Here is an 18,463-nt window from a genome sequence, read left to right as displayed (position 1 = left end):
GGAGCTGGCTGCGGAGGCTGGCTGCGGAGGCTGGCTGCGGAGGCTGGCCGGGGGGCTGGCTGCGGGGCTGGCTGGGTAACTGGCTGCGGGGCTGGCTGCGGGGGCTGGCTGCGGGGACTGGCTGCGGGAGCTGGCTGCGGGGGCTGGCTGCGGGGGCTGGCTGCGGGAGCTGGCTGCGGGACTGGCCGGGGGGCTGGCGGCGGAGCTGGCTGCGGGACTGGCCGGGGGGCTGGCTGCGGAGCTGGCTGCGGAGCTGGCTGCGGAGGCTGGCCGGGGGCTGGCGGCGGGGCCGGGCCGGGGGGGCCGGGCCCCCTCCCCTGGCGGGGTCTCAGCGCCGGCGCGGCGGGTCCGGTGCGGGAAAATGGAGTGTTTCCCCGAGCAGCGCCCGGACTACAGCTCCCAGCGGCAGCCGCGGCCCCGCCGCCGTGCGGGGGTGGCAGCCGGCCCCCTGGCCCTCCCCGGCACCCCTGGCACCTCACAGTCCCCCTGGCACCCCACAGTGCCCACATTCCCTACCCCCAGTCCCCCCTTGGGGGTGTGAGCATCCTCCCGCGGTGCCCATCCTCGGTAGGGCCGGCAGCGGCTCCCCGGCCCCCCGCGCCCCCGGGGTAGCGTGGGGGTGTTCAGGCGTGGGGACGAGCGGTGCCGCTGGACACGCCAGCTGCCAGGGGCGGCTTTGAGTCTGGGGCAAGTTTTGCTGCGCCGCCCCCCTACCCCGGGAGGCTGAGGGGGACACTTCACGGAGAGCTGGGTGAGAGGCGGCTGGCAGCCGGGGCACAAGCTCCTCCTGGCCACCGAGGTCTGCCCTGTAGCCACTGGCCACCCCCCAGAAACCCACCCTGCCTCCACCCTTGCATCCTCCCTCCCACTCTCCTGCCCATGCCAGGCATGTGTGCCATAGCCTTTGTCTTGCCACCCCGAATTAAATCCCTTCTCTGTGCTGCTTAGTAAGGAATCGGCAGTGCAATGCCGGTGTTTTAAAATGGTATCTCTCGATTCAGAAGTCTGCACCAGGGGACAGGCGAGGGGGCCTGGGGCTTGCTGAGCAACCTCAGCCTGTCCCCTTGTTCCCTGCTCATCACAAAAGGCAAGGCAGCATGCATGGCTTAAACCGGGTCTGGACAGTTTCTGCAGTGCAGCAGGGCAGGAGGTCTGCAGGACCTGCGCGTGCCCAGGTGCAGGCAGGGGTTACCAGCATGAACCAAGGATGGTGGGCAAGGCAGCTTTATCATTTATTCTCTTGTCAAAGCCTGAGTTGGATTTTGGCACCCCCCCAGCCTCCCGCCTATCGTTGGAGCCTGTCCAGAATTAACGGTGCTGAGCAGGCGCTGGGGCTCTGCTGGCACTCAGCCTGCTGGGGCCCTGGCTGGAGCATGGGCCGCCTTCCCCCGGCACTGCTGTGCTGCCTGCGTGAAACAAGATGGAGCTGAGAGAGACCGGCATCCCACCAACTCCTCCATCCACCACTGTGCAAGCCCCGTTTTAGGGAGGAGATCAGCCTTTTCACCCCCAAAGCCTTGCTGTTCCAGTTCTCCATCACTCGAGTCCCATGGGCAGCTGGCCTGGGGCCCATCCTCAGGTCTTTACATCAGTGGAGGGCACAATTAAAATCCCTGTGCAGCAGCAGATCCTCATGTAATGTGGCTTGGTGGAGATGGCGGGGGGCAACTCCCATCCTCCCGCCTGCCTCCCCCTTGGTGTTCCCCAGCCAGGTGGCCAACAGCTGTCTGGTGGTGGGACCAGGCTGTAAAAGGATGGGGAGGGGCAGGGAGGGCAGTACCTGGGCATCTTCTTTGGCTGGTCCCCTCTGCTTGTTTTGGTTACATTTCCATGTGAGCCTCTCCTGCTTTGATGGCAAAATGTCCCCATTTCCCAAAGGCTGGTGTGTAGAGAGAATTACGGGGCCAAGCCAGGCAACTCAGGTGTGAAATACATTTTAATTGAGTTTTGGGATCTGTAGTTTGTCTGTTGCTCAGCTGAGCATGGGCTGTCTAGAAGGTGAAGCAGACATTATGGGGCGGAGGAAAGGGTGAAGGAGTGCAGGAGGGAAGGGAACAAGAGAGAAAAGGTCACGAGAAGCAAATGAGAGCATGGGTTTGTTTACGGATGTGTTTTAATATATCGCCCCACAGTACTATTGTGCTGACCCGGAGACTGACAGCACACGCACACACGCACACACGTGCACACCCAGTGAGGGACAGCAGTGCATGTCAACGCTAAGCTGCTGGCAAGCACAGCCCAACACAGCACAGCACTCGCGGTGGAGGAAGGGCCACGTGGGGCCCCCTGGGGCTCAGGACGGACACGCGCCTCGGGCACAGGGATGCCGTGGGCTGGTACACGTACACCTACGCATGCACAACGAGAGCGAGCCACTGGTGACACTCGTCCGGACACAGCTACGGGTGCGACACTTGCCCAGCCAACGACGCACATATGTTCACCGTACATGCTTCGGTGTCTGAGGGAAACACACCCTGTGGGCAGCATGCTGCCTTAGTCTAACACGTGAACAGAGTGGCTCAGACGCAGCCCTGCACACAAAAACTCCAAACAAAAGACACACGATGCCTAGATCCAGAAATGCTTATGACCCCAAAGCAAGGGACAGGGTGCAGGCCTCTCTCTCATCCTTCACCTGGGTACATCTAGCCGGGGACACCTGAACTTGAGGGGTTTGAGGTGAGAGGGAACCAGGTGGCAGAGGGGGGAGAAAGAGCAAAAAAGGGAGCGGTAGAGGGAGGGGGCTTCAGAGTCTGTGAGGGGGGAAAGAGCAGCAGGGTGGCTGTGCCCTGGGGACAATGTTCAAAGAACACTTGGGTTGCGAAAGTTGTGTCCGGCAAAGCGTGCTTCGTCGCCCAGCTCTTCCTCAATCCTGCAGGAGAGAGAGAGACAGCACACATCAGGCCCGTGCTACCCGGGAGCAGTGGTGCCGGTGGGACAGGGCACCAGCAGGGAGCTGACGCGGCCGGAGGAGCTCAGCTCCTGCCAGCTCCCGCGCCTGTGGGGCTGCACCCCCACGCCGAGGCAGAGGGAAGGGGTCTGCTCCAGACACCTCCCGGGACCCCGTTGCCAGCTCCAGCCATGCCTTTGTAACATTTCTCCTGCAAGCCCCTGGGCTTGCAGCTTCTCCCGCTCCCATCAGTCAGTACCCCATCCTCTCTTCTGCGTTCCTGTCCCTGGAGCCCCTTACCTCATGAGCTGGTTGTACTTAGCCAGGCGTTCAGACCTGCAGGGAGCACCCGTCTTTATCTGCAAAGCAATCCCCAAAACAAATGCTGTAAGAAACTGTTACGGCTTGCCCCAGTTTACCGTGGTGGGGCAGGGGATTCTGTCTTAGCCCCTCTTTGCTTTCCTCCAGGCTTGTGCGTGGCCCAGGTCTCACCTACCTGCCCAGTGCACAGTCCTACAACCAGGTCAGCAATGAAGGTGTCCTCGGTCTCCCCAGATCGATGGCTCACCATCACACCCCAGCCATTCTCCTGGGCCAGCTTGCAGCTGCCATGAGCAAGAAACACGGTCAGGAGCTCCCACTCCTATAACCGCCGGCAGCACAGGGTGGGATCCCAGCACCCTCTCCTCCCACCCGCAGCACCCTACACTCCGGTGGAGACAAAAGCCTGCTCACCAGCGGGCAGCGTGACACCCTGCTGTGGCTCAGCACCAGCCCCTCCAGCGGATGACGAGGGCAGTGGGCTGGACTTACGCTTGGATGGCCTCTGTGACGGACCCAATCTGGTTGACTTTGAGCAGGAGGCAGTTGCAGGCCTTCTCTTCAACAGCTCTCTCGATGCGCTTAGGGTTTGTCACCGTCAGGTCATCTCCCACTATCTGAATCCCCACATTGGCTGTGAACTTGGACCAGGCCTCCCAGTCATCTTGGTCAAAAGGGTCCTCAATGGAGACCACTGAAGGGGCAACGTGAGAGACATGAGTCAAAGCTGCCTCCCTCCCCACCCCAAAACCAGAGGGTACGCGCCTGTGAAGTATGTGACACCAGCACCAATTCCCTGCTGCCAGGCACGGAAGCTCACCTGGATAATCACGTACAAAGCTTTGATAGAGGTCGCCCAGCTCATCTGCAGAAATGTAGCGGCTTGGGTCATCTGGGGACTTGAAGTCCAGGTCATATTTGCCATCACGGTAGAACTCGGAGGCCGCCACATCCATACCAATGACAATCTTGTCCGTGTAGCCTGCCTTGTCGATGGCTTCCTTGAGGAGCTCCAGAGCTGTGAGGACGACAGATGCATTCAGGAGGGCCAGCCCATGCAGACCGCTCTACCCTCCAGCGGGAACCTCCTCTGGGAGCGTTCTGAGAGCCTGGCGGTGCGACAGGGGAGGTGGAAGGGAGCCCAGAGTGCGACAGAGACATGCCAAGGAGCTGTGGGGGCCATGTCCAAAGGGACTAGGGAGAATTGAAGTACAATCCTGCGGCTTGTCTCTGAGCTGTGGGGAGGCCTTGGAAAAGTGTGCACATGCAGGAAAGTTTTGTATGGAGAGGCTGTAGCAGGCCAAGGCCACCCCATGGAGAAGGACCTTAGAAACCGCTGCCTAACACAGGGTCAATGACACTGAGGCATCGTATTTTGAAGCAATCTTTGGGGAGCGCTGTGAGCTGGGTATAGGAAGCCGGAGCACTGCAGTCAGGGGCACCCCACCTCTGCAGAGCTCTCACCTTCACTGTTTTCCAGGATGTTGGGGGCAAAGCCTCCCTCATCACCCACATTGGTAGCATCTTTGCCATACTTCTCCTTGATGACGCTCTTGAGGTTGTGATAGACTTCAGCCCCAATGCGCATGGCATCGCGGAAGCTCTCAGCCCCCACAGGCAGGATCATGAATTCCTGCATGGCCAGTTTGTTGCCTGCGTGGGAACCTCCATTGATCACGTTGAAAGCCTGGAAGAGTCAGTAAGAGATCAGAGCTGAAGGAACGGGTCCTGGCACCACCTAGAGGAGGCTCCCCAGTGAGCCACCGTGCCCGTTCCTGCCACGTCCCACAGGGTGACGGAACGCATCGGCTACAATGCACCAGACCAAAGGTGTAAAAGCCCAGGGTCTTCCTCCCAACGGTGGCTCAAAGCAAATGGCTGGAGAGGACTTTCCCACCTGTTTCCCTCCCAGACATCTCCCGAACTATCTGTGTTTATCTGTGCTCTGTGTGTTTATCAGCAAAGCTGTCAGTCTCTCTTCCAGGACCTTCCTCCTTGACTCCCAAGAAAATTCTGGCACCCACAACACCTGTTGTGAGGGAGTTTCACAGTGCAGCTACCCCTGCTATGAAGACCCGTGTGTTTTGAATTGTGCCCCATAGGGTTCACATGACGCACTCTGGTTCTTGTGCCAAGAGCGAGATCCTCAGCCAACCCCCACCACAACCCCTGCCATGTCCTACTCCGGCCCCGCTTTTCTGTCTGGAAACCTGACAAATCTCAGGCCTTGACGAGTGCCATGCACTCAGCTGATGGTCAGCACTATGTCCCTTCCTGCTCTCCCTCCCAACACACCCTTTGAAGTTTCTTTTGGAGTTTCTGAAGGTGGGTGTCAAGGATGAAGGAACCTTACTGGCACAGGAAGGATGAGATCAGAGTTGCCAGCCAGGTCAGCAATGTGCCGGTACAGGGGGACATCCTTCTCCGCAGCTCCCGCCTTGCAGACGGCCAGCGAAACCCCCAGGATAGCATTGGCACCGAACTTGGCTGCAGGCAAAAGCAAGGAGGAGTTGGGCTTCTCAGGCAGCAACCCCCTGCCCAGCGGGTGCCCCTGCTCCAGCCCTGCGCCCTCCCATGCTCTTTCCTCCCCAGGCCAAAAAAAAAAAAAAAAAAAAAGCAAAAAAAAAGCATGAATTACATTTGTTCTCTGTGCCATCCATCTCAAGCATCAAATTGTCGATCTTCTCTTGATCCACAACAGAGAGGCCCTGCAAGGAAGAAACAGCTCCTGAGGAGGGGGGGCTGTGACGAGCTGCTGGCTCTGGTGTGCAAGGAAGGAGGCGCTGATGGAGAAGCTGGGGGTACAGGAACCTTTTTAGCTGGTGGGGGGACACATACACAGAAAGCTCTGGAAACGAGTGCCTTGCTATACGGTCAGGTAGGTGAGGTAACCACGACGATGTTGCTGCGGTGCAGTGTGGACATACCCATGCCGGAGGGGGGGCTCAGCTGCAGCCCCCCACCCCACCCCGGGGGCTTACCCAGCCTTCTGGCAGCTTCCAGGAAGCTTTGTGGTGCTGGGGCCACACAGAAGCTGGGCAGAACAACAATGCATGCTCAGCCTCAAGCAAGTGCCTGTAGGCTGGATGGATCCATCCCCAGCAGCGAGGCGGAGAGCAGGATTAGCCCCCGCACAGGCAGCCCACTACCAGGCCAGGTATTTTTATGGGGTGGAGAGAGCTGGGGTCTCAGCCAGACACCCCCTGTCCAGGGGCTGCACAGGGTCTAATGCATGGCTTGACCTCGGCTCTCTTCAGAGCAGGCTCCAGGTACAACTGGGTTGCAGATGTGAGACCACTGACCCGCAAAGCCATGCTGGGGGGGCTGCCAGCCCTTGCACATCATGGTCATCGCTCATCCCACCATGACTGCTGGGTGGGACGAACGGGTGTGAGGCCACAGACATGTAGGGGAGACTCAGTGCTTGAGGAGGAGCACACCTGGAAGAGGCAGACAGCTCTACAGGGAGAGTTAAGGGGACTAGTTAGGTGGTACGGATGCTGCGGTGGACCAGGTAGCATTAAATCCTTCCCACCCCAAGAAAAGATTGCTGTGGAGACACACAGGCATGGAGGGCAGGAGTGGAGTGCCCATGGTCACAGAGAGCATCACTATGTCTGTTAACCCAGTGAGATGAAGAGAGGCAGAAACAGAGATCAGGGGACAGAGACAGACCAGAGTAAGCGTTGGACAAGGCAAAACAAAGAGAAATCCTTACAGAGCCCACGAGAGCTGGGGCGACAGTGCTGTTGATATGATCCACGGCCTGCAGGACCCCTAAAGAAGGGAAAAGACAGAGAGAAAGAGAGAGAGAGAGAGGGTGAGGCAAAGAGGAGAGTGGAAAGAGGGAGGGCGAGGACCGATAGAGAGACAGAGAAGGAGGCAGTGAGAGAAGATCGAGGCCTGATCTTTCACTTTACGCTAGGTCTGTGCCTCTGCCGTCTCCCTGAGGGCAGTAGGGCGCAGCCGTGTCATGCCAGCGGGTGAGTGGTACCCTCTGGTGGGGCCCTGCCCACAGCAGCGCTGGGGATGGGGTCGGCAGCATCTCCCCACCTTTCCCGAGGAAACGCGACTTGTCATTGTCTCGCAGCTCCAGCGCTTCATAGATGCCAGTGGACGCGCCGCTGGGGACCGCTGCTCGAAACATGCCTGGGAAACAGCAAAACATGGCGTGAGACAAGCGGAGGGTGAAGAGGGAAAGCCCTCAGGCACCAGTTGTGTCCTGCTTGTGTGGGGAAACGGTGGCAACCACTTGTGCAAATGTGTGGCCCCGCTGGCTGGCTGCTCCTGGCTGGTCTTCTCCGAGGTGCAGCACCAGGGTGGCAGAAATAAATGTACCCAGCACTTCCAGACTGAGAAACCTGGATCTCAGGCACCCAGAGGTCCCCACTGGTCCCTGAACTATGGGTGACGGGTAGAAGCCTGGCTCCTCAGCCCTCCTACTGGTTCCAGAGGCAGCCTGACCCACAGGAGAGGTAAATAAGAAGGTAAACAGATTTATGTTAATGAAACTTTCCATCCCTGCTACTAGCAGGCACGTGGCTTGAGTCACATACACAGCAGCCAGCTGTCTCGTCATGATGTGCCCAGTACACGTGTGGACTCGCTGAGCACAGGCACAAGCAGAGCCACAAGCAGAGCTGTGGTCGCTGCCTCCTGCCCCGGCTCCCTGGCTGCTGGAGAAGACCCTTCATCCTTCATGCTCTCGGGGTGTGTGCCAGGCTGCTGTGCAGTGCCAGCTCTGCCAGGGCAGGCAGGACCTTCCCCCCATCTCTTGTCCTCACCCACGTACCTTTGTGGGTATAGAGGTCCACCTCAACCGTGGGGTTCCCACGGGAGTCCAGGATCTCGCGGGCATGGATCCTCTCCACTGCCATGGTGAGCCTGTGGATAGGGGAGGAAAGGGGAGGGGGAGGGGGATAGGGAGGGGGGGAGGGAGGGGGAGGGGGAGAGGGAGGGGGAAGGGGAGAGGAAGAGGGAGAGGACGTGTTCAGCTCTGATGAACACCCAAGACGTGGTGCTCACCCTTCTAATGTCTAGAGAAGACACCGACAGAGAGATGGCAGCTCAGGGAAGAGTGCCCTTAGGAGCTGGAGATAAAACTATTGCCTCAAGGAAGTTTAGAAACTGCTGTTAAAACCCAGGTGTGGCAACCTACCCAAATTTTGTCCAGGAACCAGTCACCTATTAGAATTTATTCTGTCCCTTTGCTGCAGATGGCAGCCTCTCTCCCTGCACCAGGGCTGAGCGCTGCCCCTTCTCAGGGGTCCTCACATGAGCATGGCTGCTGGAGACAGGGAGAGTGCCGGAGATGGAGGGTGCTGGAGATGGGGAGGGTGCCAGAGATGGGGAGGGTGCTGGAGACAAGACGGGGAGGGTGCTGGAGATGGGGAGGGTTCTGGAGACAGGGAGGGTGCCACAGCACCCACCGGCAGCAGAGAGGGAGGGCGCAGCTGTTGCAGCCGGGAGCTGCCCCCAGCCCCAGTGCCAAGGACAGGGCATCAGCTCCCGGCGCCTCCCTTCTCCTTGCCAGCAGGCGAGGATGGTGCCCACCAGGGCCAGGCAGCATGCAGCGGTCGTGGCCGGGCAGCAGGCAGGGAGCCAGCTGAGCGTGGCAGCTGCTGGGGCAGGGCAGGGGGTGACTGACCTGCGGGGACCCTCTGCAGCCCATGGTGGGGGGAGCTGCCATCCCCTTGGCCGAGCGCCTGGCTCAGCCTTCCCGGTTCCCCCATCAGCCGCCGGGCAAGGCGCCGGGAGCATGGCAGAGGCTGGCGGCCTGAGGAGCCATCTTGCCGAAGGCCACAGTGCCTCAGACGTGGCGGAGAGGGCTCTGAAGGGACGGGGGGGACTGGGTCAGTCCCTTCACTCTGCTTGGGGGAGTGGATGAGACCTGGAGGCATCTCTGTCAGATGGGGGAACCTGGCGTTCTGGGGTGCCCAGCCAAACCTGAAGTGGGGAACAGGCTGGTGGGTGAGGAGGGCTGTCTGACACAGCTTCTCTTTGCTTTGCTCTTGAGGGGGTGCAAAACAACTCATTCCCTCGCATCCCACCTTCTGCACGGGGCCACGTGATGGCGGGGAGCGGCAGGTCCCTGGAGAGGGAGCAGCAGCGAGGGGCGGGTCGCCCCGTGCCCCCAGCCCCACCACGTTTTCCTCCCCTGGCTCCCACGGATGATTCACTCAAGCCTGAGCAGGGCCAGCCCCACACAAAACTTTGTGCGGAGGCCAGGCCCGGGGTCAGACCTGTGCCGTGGTGCGTGTGAGAGTCTGGCGGGAGGGACGGCCAGCACGGGGGCTCAGCGCGGAGCCGGGGGCTGCAAATGGCACATCACGGCACTGAGAGCAGTGACGAAGCAGGCTGGGGGGAGTCAGAGTCAGCTCTTGGCCCTGTTGCCTCGGGTGGGTGGAAATCAGGCAGGTGTGAGGGAATTGCTCTGCTCTGAAGTTTCAGCAAGAGCTTCCCATACTGGGGAGTTTCTCAGCAACATCGGGGCTCTCTAGAGCCTGCGCAGGGCTCTCCACCACGTCCATCTGGGCTGGGATCCCCCGTCAGCCGCTTTGGCGGTGCTCCTCGCACCATCTGGCACACACCGCGGGAACTTCCTCCAGAGCCGTGCCCGCGCAGATGCGAGCTTCCTTTGCGGCAGTGCCCTGGCCGTGCCCCAACAGCCTCCACGGGGAGCAAGGAACAGGACCCCACTAGTGATCTTTGACAGCAAGACCCATGCCTCTCTGCTTATGTGGTCATGGTGCCCGTGGTCACATCCACCTGCCCCTGTTGGGACCAGCTTCGAGGAAGCCAAACAACAACCCCAAATCCAGCTTTGCCTGCCCCATCCCATCACTCCCTGGGTCTTTCCTCCCCTCTCAGACCTTTAAAACCCTTCCCTGCACTTGCATTGCTGCCCCATGTCCCCCTGCATTTGCCCTCCTTCAAAAAGCACAAAGAACCATCCTGAAATCCCTGGCATCAGCTGCACTGTCCTGAAAGGAGGTCAGAGACGGATAAGCCAGGATAAAGGATTGGGATGGAGCCATAGCCAGGAGCTCGCGGACCACAGCGAGGAAGAGGAGCCAGGCTGGAGCTGGGCAGCCTCTCCCTGAGCAGGGTCTGGGCTGGGCACCCGGGGGAGGCTGGCGCTGCTGCAGTGCCTTCCTGTGGGCACTGCTTGTTGCGAGGGCATGGTCTCGCTGGGGCTGGCGCTGCAGCTATTCCTCCTCCCCGCCAGGCAGGCCGGCAGGGCGAAGCCCTCTCCCCCAGGCCACTGCCACCAGCCCCCTGTGCTGCTGCCACCCCCCCGGGCTGGGCACTGCTCCCGGGAAGCCCGCACTGCTGCAGTGTCGTGGCTGATGCAGCTATTGCTTGCTTGGTTGTCACCTCCTCTCCCTGCTGCCCCCCCTCCCCTGGGTGGCGTGGGGTTGTGCGGACAGGAAAACATCCCTTCTCCTCCCTCCCTCCCCCCGGGAGCCGGCGAGTGCTTGTGCTTGTGCCAGCGCCTGGGGGGGGCCCGGGGGGGCCGCTCTGCGCTGGGGCTGGGGCCTTTCCCCGGCAGTGCCCGGGCCAAGCTGTGCCTGCTCCCCACCACTCCCCGCCCGCAGGTAAGGGCTCCTCCCGGCAGTGCCCTTGGGAGCACCCCCTATGCTGGCTGCTCGCCCCCCGCCTGCAGTTCCCCTAGGTTCACATCTGACAAGATGCTTGCCGGGGGTAGGGAAGGAGGGAGTACCTGAAATTAAAATATGAAAGAAAAGTGAGAAGGGTGGGGGTGAGGAGAAGGAGGTGGGAGGAGCAGGGGGAGGGAGTGAGGGGAGTTCGGTTGTTCGTGCCGCTCCCGGCGGTCCATCTCCGCAGGGACCCCAAGGTGCGTGTGGGGTTTGGAGGGCACAGGGTGCGGAGCAGAGCCCTGCCTGCGGGGAGGGGGTGCTGGCCCTCCCCGCCAGTAAGTGGGGAGACACTTACCTTCCCAGGGCAGGGGTGAACGGGAGACTGAGCAAATGCTGGCAGAAAGGAGAGAGGACGAAGCTGGAGAGGGATGCAGGACCTCAAGGGGAGATGATGTGTCCTCTAAGCCAGCGGCGGCGGCGGCAGGATGGAGACGCCCCTGATAGGGCCGGGACGGCAGCATGTGACCCAGAGCTGCGATGAGTCAGGATTTAGCAAAGCTTTGCAAACAGCACGTAGAGGATGGAGAGAGAAAGAGAGAGAGAGAGGCAGGGAACAGACACAGACAGACGAGGATGAGAAAGCCAGGGAATAGGAGTGGGTGGGCAGGATAAACAATGCCAGTCACTCCAGGCTCATTAATTATTTTTATTCAAAACAGAAAATCTTGTCAGATTTTTGGGAGCCATAAATCAAACCACAGAACCTGTAACTCTTCCCTTTCCCCTTTTCCCTCTTGGGCCTCTACCGAGAACAGAGCGTATGAGTGCAGTGACTGCAAAAACACTGCAGTGCCTCAGGGCAACTTCCAGGACTGGGGTGGGCAGCCCTCCCCTCTTCTCCAGGGGCAAAATGAGGTGACAGTAGCTGCGGTACCTACAGCTCTCACTTCTCCCAGCTGCACACGTCAGGGAAGGCGTCTCCAAATCTTGGCTGGCTCTGGGAACAGGTGTTAAAAACCAGGGTCACTCAGTCACATCTCCCTGGAGAGATCCTTCCATTTCCTGAAGAAGGAAAGAGGGAGAAGTTAGACGACTCTATCCCCAATTTCTTTTCCCCTTCTGCTGCTCGCTTCTGCTAGTGGAGTCAGGAATGGCAATCGGGTTGCGATGCTGGCCATCGCAATTGGGTTGTGAAGCCTGGTCTCCGTTTCAGGCTCCTCTGCCCTTGTGACTGATGTCCCTCAGCCTTCTCCTCAGGTTATCAACCTAGGGGAGGAAAGGCTTGATCAGTACATTTGGTCCTCTCTCCCTTCACTTTTTTCTCCCCCCACCTCTCCCGCCATGCTGTTCTCACCTATTCTTCTTCCTGCCTTTTCTGACGGATTTTGTTTGCCTCTGCCCGCTCATCTTGCTCAAAAAATTCCTTGTCGAGGCGTTGCAGGTGTGGCAGCAGGACCAGGACCTCCAACCTGTAATCAGGTTCATCAGAGCATGGATTGTCCAACAGCACCAGTGCCTGCAGCATGGGGAGGACCTGCAGTTTTGCCACCTCCTGAAAGCTGCTGATTCCATTGTTCCTGGAGAAAGGACAGAAAGCAGGGGAAAGAGACACATGCAAGTAGTGAGATCCCTTTGGAACAGTAAGCTGACAAGACAGACAAGGCAAAACTTGGCAGCATGATAAACCATAGACCACAGACCTGCGATCTAAGATGCAGATTTGTCTGCAGCTCCCCAGAATGAGGGGTAAAAAGGACATTGCTCCGGGTTTCTCTGTGCTAGACAGTCCATTGAACTGTGTGACATGGCCATTGCCCTGTGTGGCAAATGCTGAGAAGGGCACCTGCAGCCACATCCAGCACACAGAGAACACGCTTGGAGGGATCCAAAGGAATTATGGCAAGGAATAAAAAGTGTGAGGCAGGGTGTGGGAGTGACTGGGGAGGCAGATCTTTTCTGAGAAGCCCAGGAAAGGCCCTGGCTGTTATATTGCCAGGCAGCTGAGTGCTGAACACCAGTTAAGGACAGAAAAGATCAACCCATCCCCATCAGGTCGTCAACTTCCAAAGAAACCAGAAAATCCTAACGGTCTTAATGGGAGCACAGCCTGATGAAGGGGTCTCCAGTCCCAACGCAGAGCAGGGAGGACCCACCGTAGATTGAGGTACTGCAAGCACTTCATGCTACTGCAGAATCCATCCAGGGTCTCAATGTGGTTGTCACGCAGGTGCAAAGTAGTCAGCTGCCCTAGCTCCTCAAGGCCTTCTAGGCTCCAAATGGCGTTCTGGGCCTGAGCACCAGGGAGGCAGGAAGAGAGAAGGAAAAAGGGGACACACAGAAGAGGGAACAGCCGTCATTTCTGGCCTTCACAGCTCTTTCTACCCTTCAGGCTCCCTACCGCTCATAACACAGCCTTCTCTGAGGAAGCTAGATCAGGTTGCTCAGGGTCTTGGCCAAATGAGTTCTAAGTATTCAGATTCAAGGACCAAAAGTTTGCTGAAAAAGTGTTTCCTGTAGCATCACTTGGTGACTGAGACAAAGCCACCCCACATGAACACCCTACTGTCAGCCCAGCATCCCCTCACATGGCAGTGCCAAATCTATGTCCCTAAGGCCTCAGAGAGCAGGTGCGGTGAGGAAAGCATGGACCTGAGCCTGGAACAGGTGTATTTAAAGGATGAATAACCAGCCCCTCTCAGTCACATAGTCTACATACACATACTACACACACACATACATGCAGCGCAGGGATCTTCCAGTGTCAGCTGCTTCTCTTGTGAGGGAAATCTACTACCAAGAAATCTACTCCTCCAGGAGCAGAAGCAGGCTGCCTGTTCCTGAGGGAGGTTGCAGGGGGCCGGAGGTTGTTGGCTGGTTTAATTTTAAGCTTTTCCAGGCGTAATTGTTGTTGTCCATCTGTAGATGCACCTTCTTGCAGCAAATCTGACAATCTTATGGCAGGGAGTTCAAAATTCCCCATCACCAAATTTCATTCACTTCATTGTGAGGCAGGTTATGAGGTGGGGAAATACCAAGGCCTGAGTTCCAACAACAGTTTCACAGCAGGATTCCGGCTGGAAAAGGCCGCTAGAGGCCTCCTGCCCAAGCCCGTGCTCACCGCAGCGCTAGCAGCAGCACCGGGTCAGGCTGCTCACCGCCCTGCGCAGCCAAGCTCTGAGCACCCCAGCAACTACAACCTCCATGTTGCCTTCCCCAGCCTGGAGCGGAGCAGGGCTGCACTTGCGGCGGTGGCTCAGGGCTGCAGCCTCCAAGGATGCAGGTACTTGAGCGGGAAATGGGAAGAGAGCTGCTGTTGGGCTCTGCTCCTTGTTGGTACCCAGGCGGTCACGTGGCCGCTGCCCGAGACTAATAAAAGGGGCACATGCTGAACTGGTGGGACTGGAGAACAGTTTAGGACTGGGACACTCAGGAAAAGGACATTTTGTAGAAAAGGAGAATTTTAATGGGAACTGGACAAAGGAGAGTCTAGACCAGCTGGGCCAAGTAAAGTGAGTGACACAAGGACAAAAAGAGGAAAGCTGGAGATTTAGCGAAGGCCGTGTGAACAGATTTAACGGTCAGGAAGGATCAGTACATTGAACCCCAGAGGAAATCAGGAGCTGGTGTGGGAAACAGAGTGGGGAGATCACAGACCACTGGTCTGTAAAATGGATTCTAACATCCCATCACTCTCACTTTCTTCATTACGGCAGCATGAATAGTCTTAATAGTTCTGGCCCTGCAAGCACTAAAGGACAATGCAGAATGGACTTTGTTCAGGGTTGTAGGTTTTTTTCCCCATAAATCAAATAACATTCCATATGACACCTTTAATTAAATGATCGCATCATCACCTTACCTTTAGATACCAGTTCTTCACATAGATGTGATGCCGCCATTTCTTATGGAAAGCTACTGTAACATGTTGCCCATGATTCCCTCTCCCCTTCCTGCACACCCGGTCTCACTCTAGCCAGCCTTTGTCACCGCTGCTGCACAAGGACCAAGAACCAACACAGCCTTGCTGACCGCAGTGATTCTTAAACTGATACAAGTGCCATGTGGTACACAGCCTGCTCATAGCCTTCCTGCTAGTAGGCGTAACTTTTTCAATGTTAAATTTCATCTGTAGCTGCGTCATACATTAACCAAATTCTGTTCAGTTCCTTTAAATTGAATCCTTTGTCTTGAATCCTGTCCTTGAGGCATCAGCTGTGTCTGCCCCGCGGCTCAAGTAATACCAAAATCTTTATACAGAAAGCAAGGCACTCCTGGGAGAGAGCCCACTCCAAAATTATTTAATGAGCCAGGCAGGCATGGGAGACAAATTCAAGCCCCAATGAGAATATGAGTCAGTTGTTCTAGTTTTAATAATCACGTCTTGCAATTTGCCCACTTCATATGTGCAGCTCAGAAATCCCCTCAATTGTGCCAGGAAACTTCTTTAAAACTAGTGCTGTGTTTGCTTCCCTCCAATCATGCACTAAAGTGGCTGGTTTTACTTTTAAATGCTGTATTGTATCTAGTGACTTATCCACTTCATCCCTTCTTTGAGCACCTCTAGTCCTAAAATCTGTTTTCTACCAGAAAAGTGCCGGCAATACCAGCAAGCAACCTCCTCAAGTGTCTTCTGTCAGGGAGTCTTGATGAAAAGAAAGCATATAGCCTTTCAAAGCCTTTATCATCTTTAATTGCTTTTTAGGAGGTAGTGACTCAGGACTACTACCTAGTCTTTGCAAGCTGTAGCACTGCATGATGCTTGGGACTAAGCCTTCCTTCACTTGCATCTCTTGGAGTAAATGTTCCCTGAAACAGTTGTTTATGATATTAGGAAATTGCTTCTCCTATGTTAGTTCCACTGCAATGTTCCATCAGTTTCTTTTGTGGCAGCTGAAGGTGTGAATCATGTAATTGTGCTGGTTTAAAATCAGCATTTGATTAGGCCCATCAGGGAGGAGAAAGAGGCATCATTTCCCCCTGTCACTCAGAGCAAATCTCTTGCCTTCCCCACTGACCTCTGGGGGTCCCAGGACACACCAAATACCGGCTCCTGTAACACTGCCAGGAGAGAATACCGCTCTCCCGTAGGAGGCCAGGAGGGAAGAATCTGATGCACTGAACAATGCCAGCCCCTCTGCTCTCTGCAGAGCAATTACTGGTCAATGGCTATTCCCTTTGCACTCTCTGCACAGACAGCGTAGAAGGAGCAACCTCAAAGAAGTGGTTTTGTCTCTTTAGCTCTCTGAAATCCGTTCCTCTCTTGGGCTGAGAAGATTGAACTGAACAGGCTAGCAGAACAACTATGTTGCTTTGAAGGGGACTGCGTCTGCTCCCCTCCCACTGACTGGAGGTGCCAGGCTCTGCAGCAGCCCTGTCCCCCTCCCTAGGCTGGCTGATCTCTTACCAGGTAGAGGCTCTTGAGCATGGGAAGGCTGAGCCCTGCTGTGCTCTCTAGCTTGTTCCTTCGCAGCTCCAGGATTTGCAGGCTGAACAATCGGCCGTGACTCAGGCCCAGAGCTGTCTCAATTTTATTTCCTGAAGGACAGAGGGGGAAGAAACAATGAGTTAATTTGGCCCAAAGAGAGTGCCTTGTGGGCACAAGAATGAAGAGAGGTGGTCTGCATCACCTTTCAGGCTGAGGTTGGCTAAGCGGGGGTGAGTAATGCCCTCCATATCCTTGATGCGGTTGTGAGCAAAGCTGATGATCTGGAGGTAGGGCAGCTCCTGCATGCAGGCACTGGTAAGCAGATTCCCATCAACCTTCAGCCAAAGCAGGTGGGTTAGGCTGTTCAGTGGAGATAAATCTTGCAGCTTGTTCTCTGACAGATCCACATATCGCAGGTGAATGAAGCATTTGAGGAGGCTGATGTCTGTCAAGTCCCTGTGGGAGGGAGGATGTGAATAGTAAACATCTCTCATTTCCCCCTGCTGCCAGCTTTCAGCTTGCTCCTTGCCACTGCTGGAGGGAGGGCATCCTCCTTTCCCACTTCCCTGCTGTCCTGGGAAGTCTTACTGGAGAGAAGGAAGAAAAAGGCAGGCGATTGGGACAGGCTGAATAGTCTGTAAACAAGGCTGAATGGAGAAGATTGGAGCTGCTTTACTGGCACAGGGAGTATTTATTCCCATTGAATTGTATCTGTCAGGAGACAGAAGCAGAGCAGAAAAGAGGGTAAGCGTGGGGGGCAGTCTGTTAGAAGGTAGTGGCAACACCAAGGACCGTGTGGAAGGACTTTCCTAGTGAGAAAAAGCTGGCTGAGATACCTATGAAGCTGCTGTAAGACAGTCTTACTGAGGCCTGATGGGGCTGAGGCTCCAAACTGTTCCGAGGCCATTGAGGCACTGTACTTACAAGCACATGCCTTAAAGGTAAGAAGTTAACAGGAGGGATGCTTCATGGATGCCTCACAGTGCCTGTGGGGAAGTCACCCTGCCCAGGTGCCCCTCGGAGACCACAGTCCAGAGTGATGGGCAGGCTCCCCCCCACCTAGGGGGACACCGCTGTCCCCATCACCTGGCTACGGCAGAGGCAGTGCCCTGCTCGGGGCAGAGGCCAGACAGGCTATGCCGAGGCACAGACTGGGATCCTGAGGACATGGCCTGGGGACGCTCCTGCCTGCACTTGGCTGCTCCGCGGCCACATGGGTGACCAGGGAGGAGGGGGCCTTTTCCTGGGGGCGGGCAGGTGTCGCACACTCACTTGTATTTCGCTTCAAACTTCACATAGGCGTGGGCCAGGCCGTCGCCTGTCTTACCAAGGAGCGAGAGGCCCTCCCTCAGGGCGGCCTCCGTGAGGGGCCGCGGGGCCGGCACCTGGGGGGGAGAAGGAGAGAACACAACCAGCGCCGGGCTAGCCGCAGCCACAGCGTGCCGCGGCCCCCTCCCTTACCTGTCCTTCCTCCTCCTCCTCCTCCTCCTGCTCCCCCTCCTCCCCAGGAAGGCCGCGCTCGCCCCGCTCCATGCCCGCAGGCCCGCCAGCGGCAGCTCCCTCAGCCCGGCGGCCTCCCGCGCTGTGCGGGCCGCGCCGCCCGCTGCCATGGAAACGGGGGCGGTGCCCGGCGGCGCTGTCATGGCAACGGCACTGAGTGACAGCGCGGAGTGGGCGGGGCCAGCTGCGGGGTGCAGAGGGCTTCCGCGGGGCCTTGCGGGTTGCTGGGGGCTCCTGAGGGGTCTTGTTGGGGTGCAGCGGGGTGCTGGGGTGTCTTGCAGGGCGGCTGCAGGGCCCTGGGGGGTGCAGTGGTGCCCTAAGAGGTCCTGGGGGGTCCTGCAGGGTGGCTGCAGGGTCCTGAGGGGTGCTGTGGGGTGCTGCAGCATCTTGTGCAGTGCTGGGGGGGGGCTGTGGGGGACTGCAGGGTGCTGCGGGGTGCTGGGTGCTCCTGAGGAGCCCTGCGGGGTGCTGGGGGTCGCTGCGTGGTGCTGCGTGGTGCTGTGGGCACCCTTTGCTTCAGCCACGCGGCCTCATCCCTGGGCTTTCCCAGAGACACCCCTTCTCCCGCCAGCGGTACCATCGCCCCCGTGGATCTGGGCCTTTCTGCTGCCTCGGGCAGGGCAAACATGGCATCCAACATCTCATCGGCCCTGAGCAAACCCCCCAGAAAAGAGACTTCCCATGTTTTACAAGAGGGTTCTGGAAGCACATCACGCAGCT

The 18,463-nt window shown here is 57.8% G+C and overlaps 2 protein-coding genes across 2 annotated transcripts; both read right to left on the bottom strand.

The window, feature by feature from the left end:
- Positions 1–1,918: 1,918 nt before the first annotated feature.
- ENO2 (enolase 2) lies at positions 1,919–11,345 on the bottom strand. The gene is made up of 12 exons (XM_013297601.3): positions 11,174–11,345; positions 8,010–8,101; positions 7,271–7,366; positions 6,936–6,994; positions 5,856–5,925; positions 5,571–5,704; positions 4,682–4,904; positions 4,038–4,235; positions 3,710–3,911; positions 3,393–3,501; positions 3,197–3,255; positions 1,919–2,878 (listed from the first exon to the last, which is right to left on the bottom strand). The coding sequence occupies exons 2-12, from the start codon at positions 8,092–8,094 to the stop codon at positions 2,809–2,811; spliced, it is 1,305 nt and encodes a 434-aa protein (XP_013153055.1). The 5' UTR covers positions 8,095–8,101; positions 11,174–11,345; the 3' UTR covers positions 1,919–2,808.
- A 159-nt stretch (positions 11,346–11,504) lies between these two features.
- On the bottom strand, positions 11,505–17,828 carry LRRC23 (leucine rich repeat containing 23). Its single transcript, XM_027783800.2, has 7 exons — positions 17,705–17,828; positions 17,516–17,628; positions 16,446–16,699; positions 16,223–16,353; positions 12,972–13,108; positions 12,173–12,395; positions 11,505–11,880 (listed from the first exon to the last, which is right to left on the bottom strand). Exons 1-6 carry the CDS (start codon positions 17,774–17,776, stop codon positions 12,173–12,175), a joined length of 930 nt encoding a protein of 309 aa, XP_027639601.2. The 5' UTR covers positions 17,777–17,828; the 3' UTR covers positions 11,505–11,880.
- Between the last annotated feature and the right edge of the window lie 635 nt (positions 17,829–18,463).

Source organism: Falco peregrinus, chromosome 6 (genome assembly GCF_023634155.1).
Source record: "Falco peregrinus isolate bFalPer1 chromosome 6, bFalPer1.pri, whole genome shotgun sequence".
Classification (NCBI taxonomy): domain Eukaryota; kingdom Metazoa; phylum Chordata; class Aves; order Falconiformes; family Falconidae; genus Falco; species Falco peregrinus.
The sequence above is the reverse complement of the archived record's forward strand: the minus strand, read 5'-3'. Positions and strand labels throughout refer to the sequence as shown.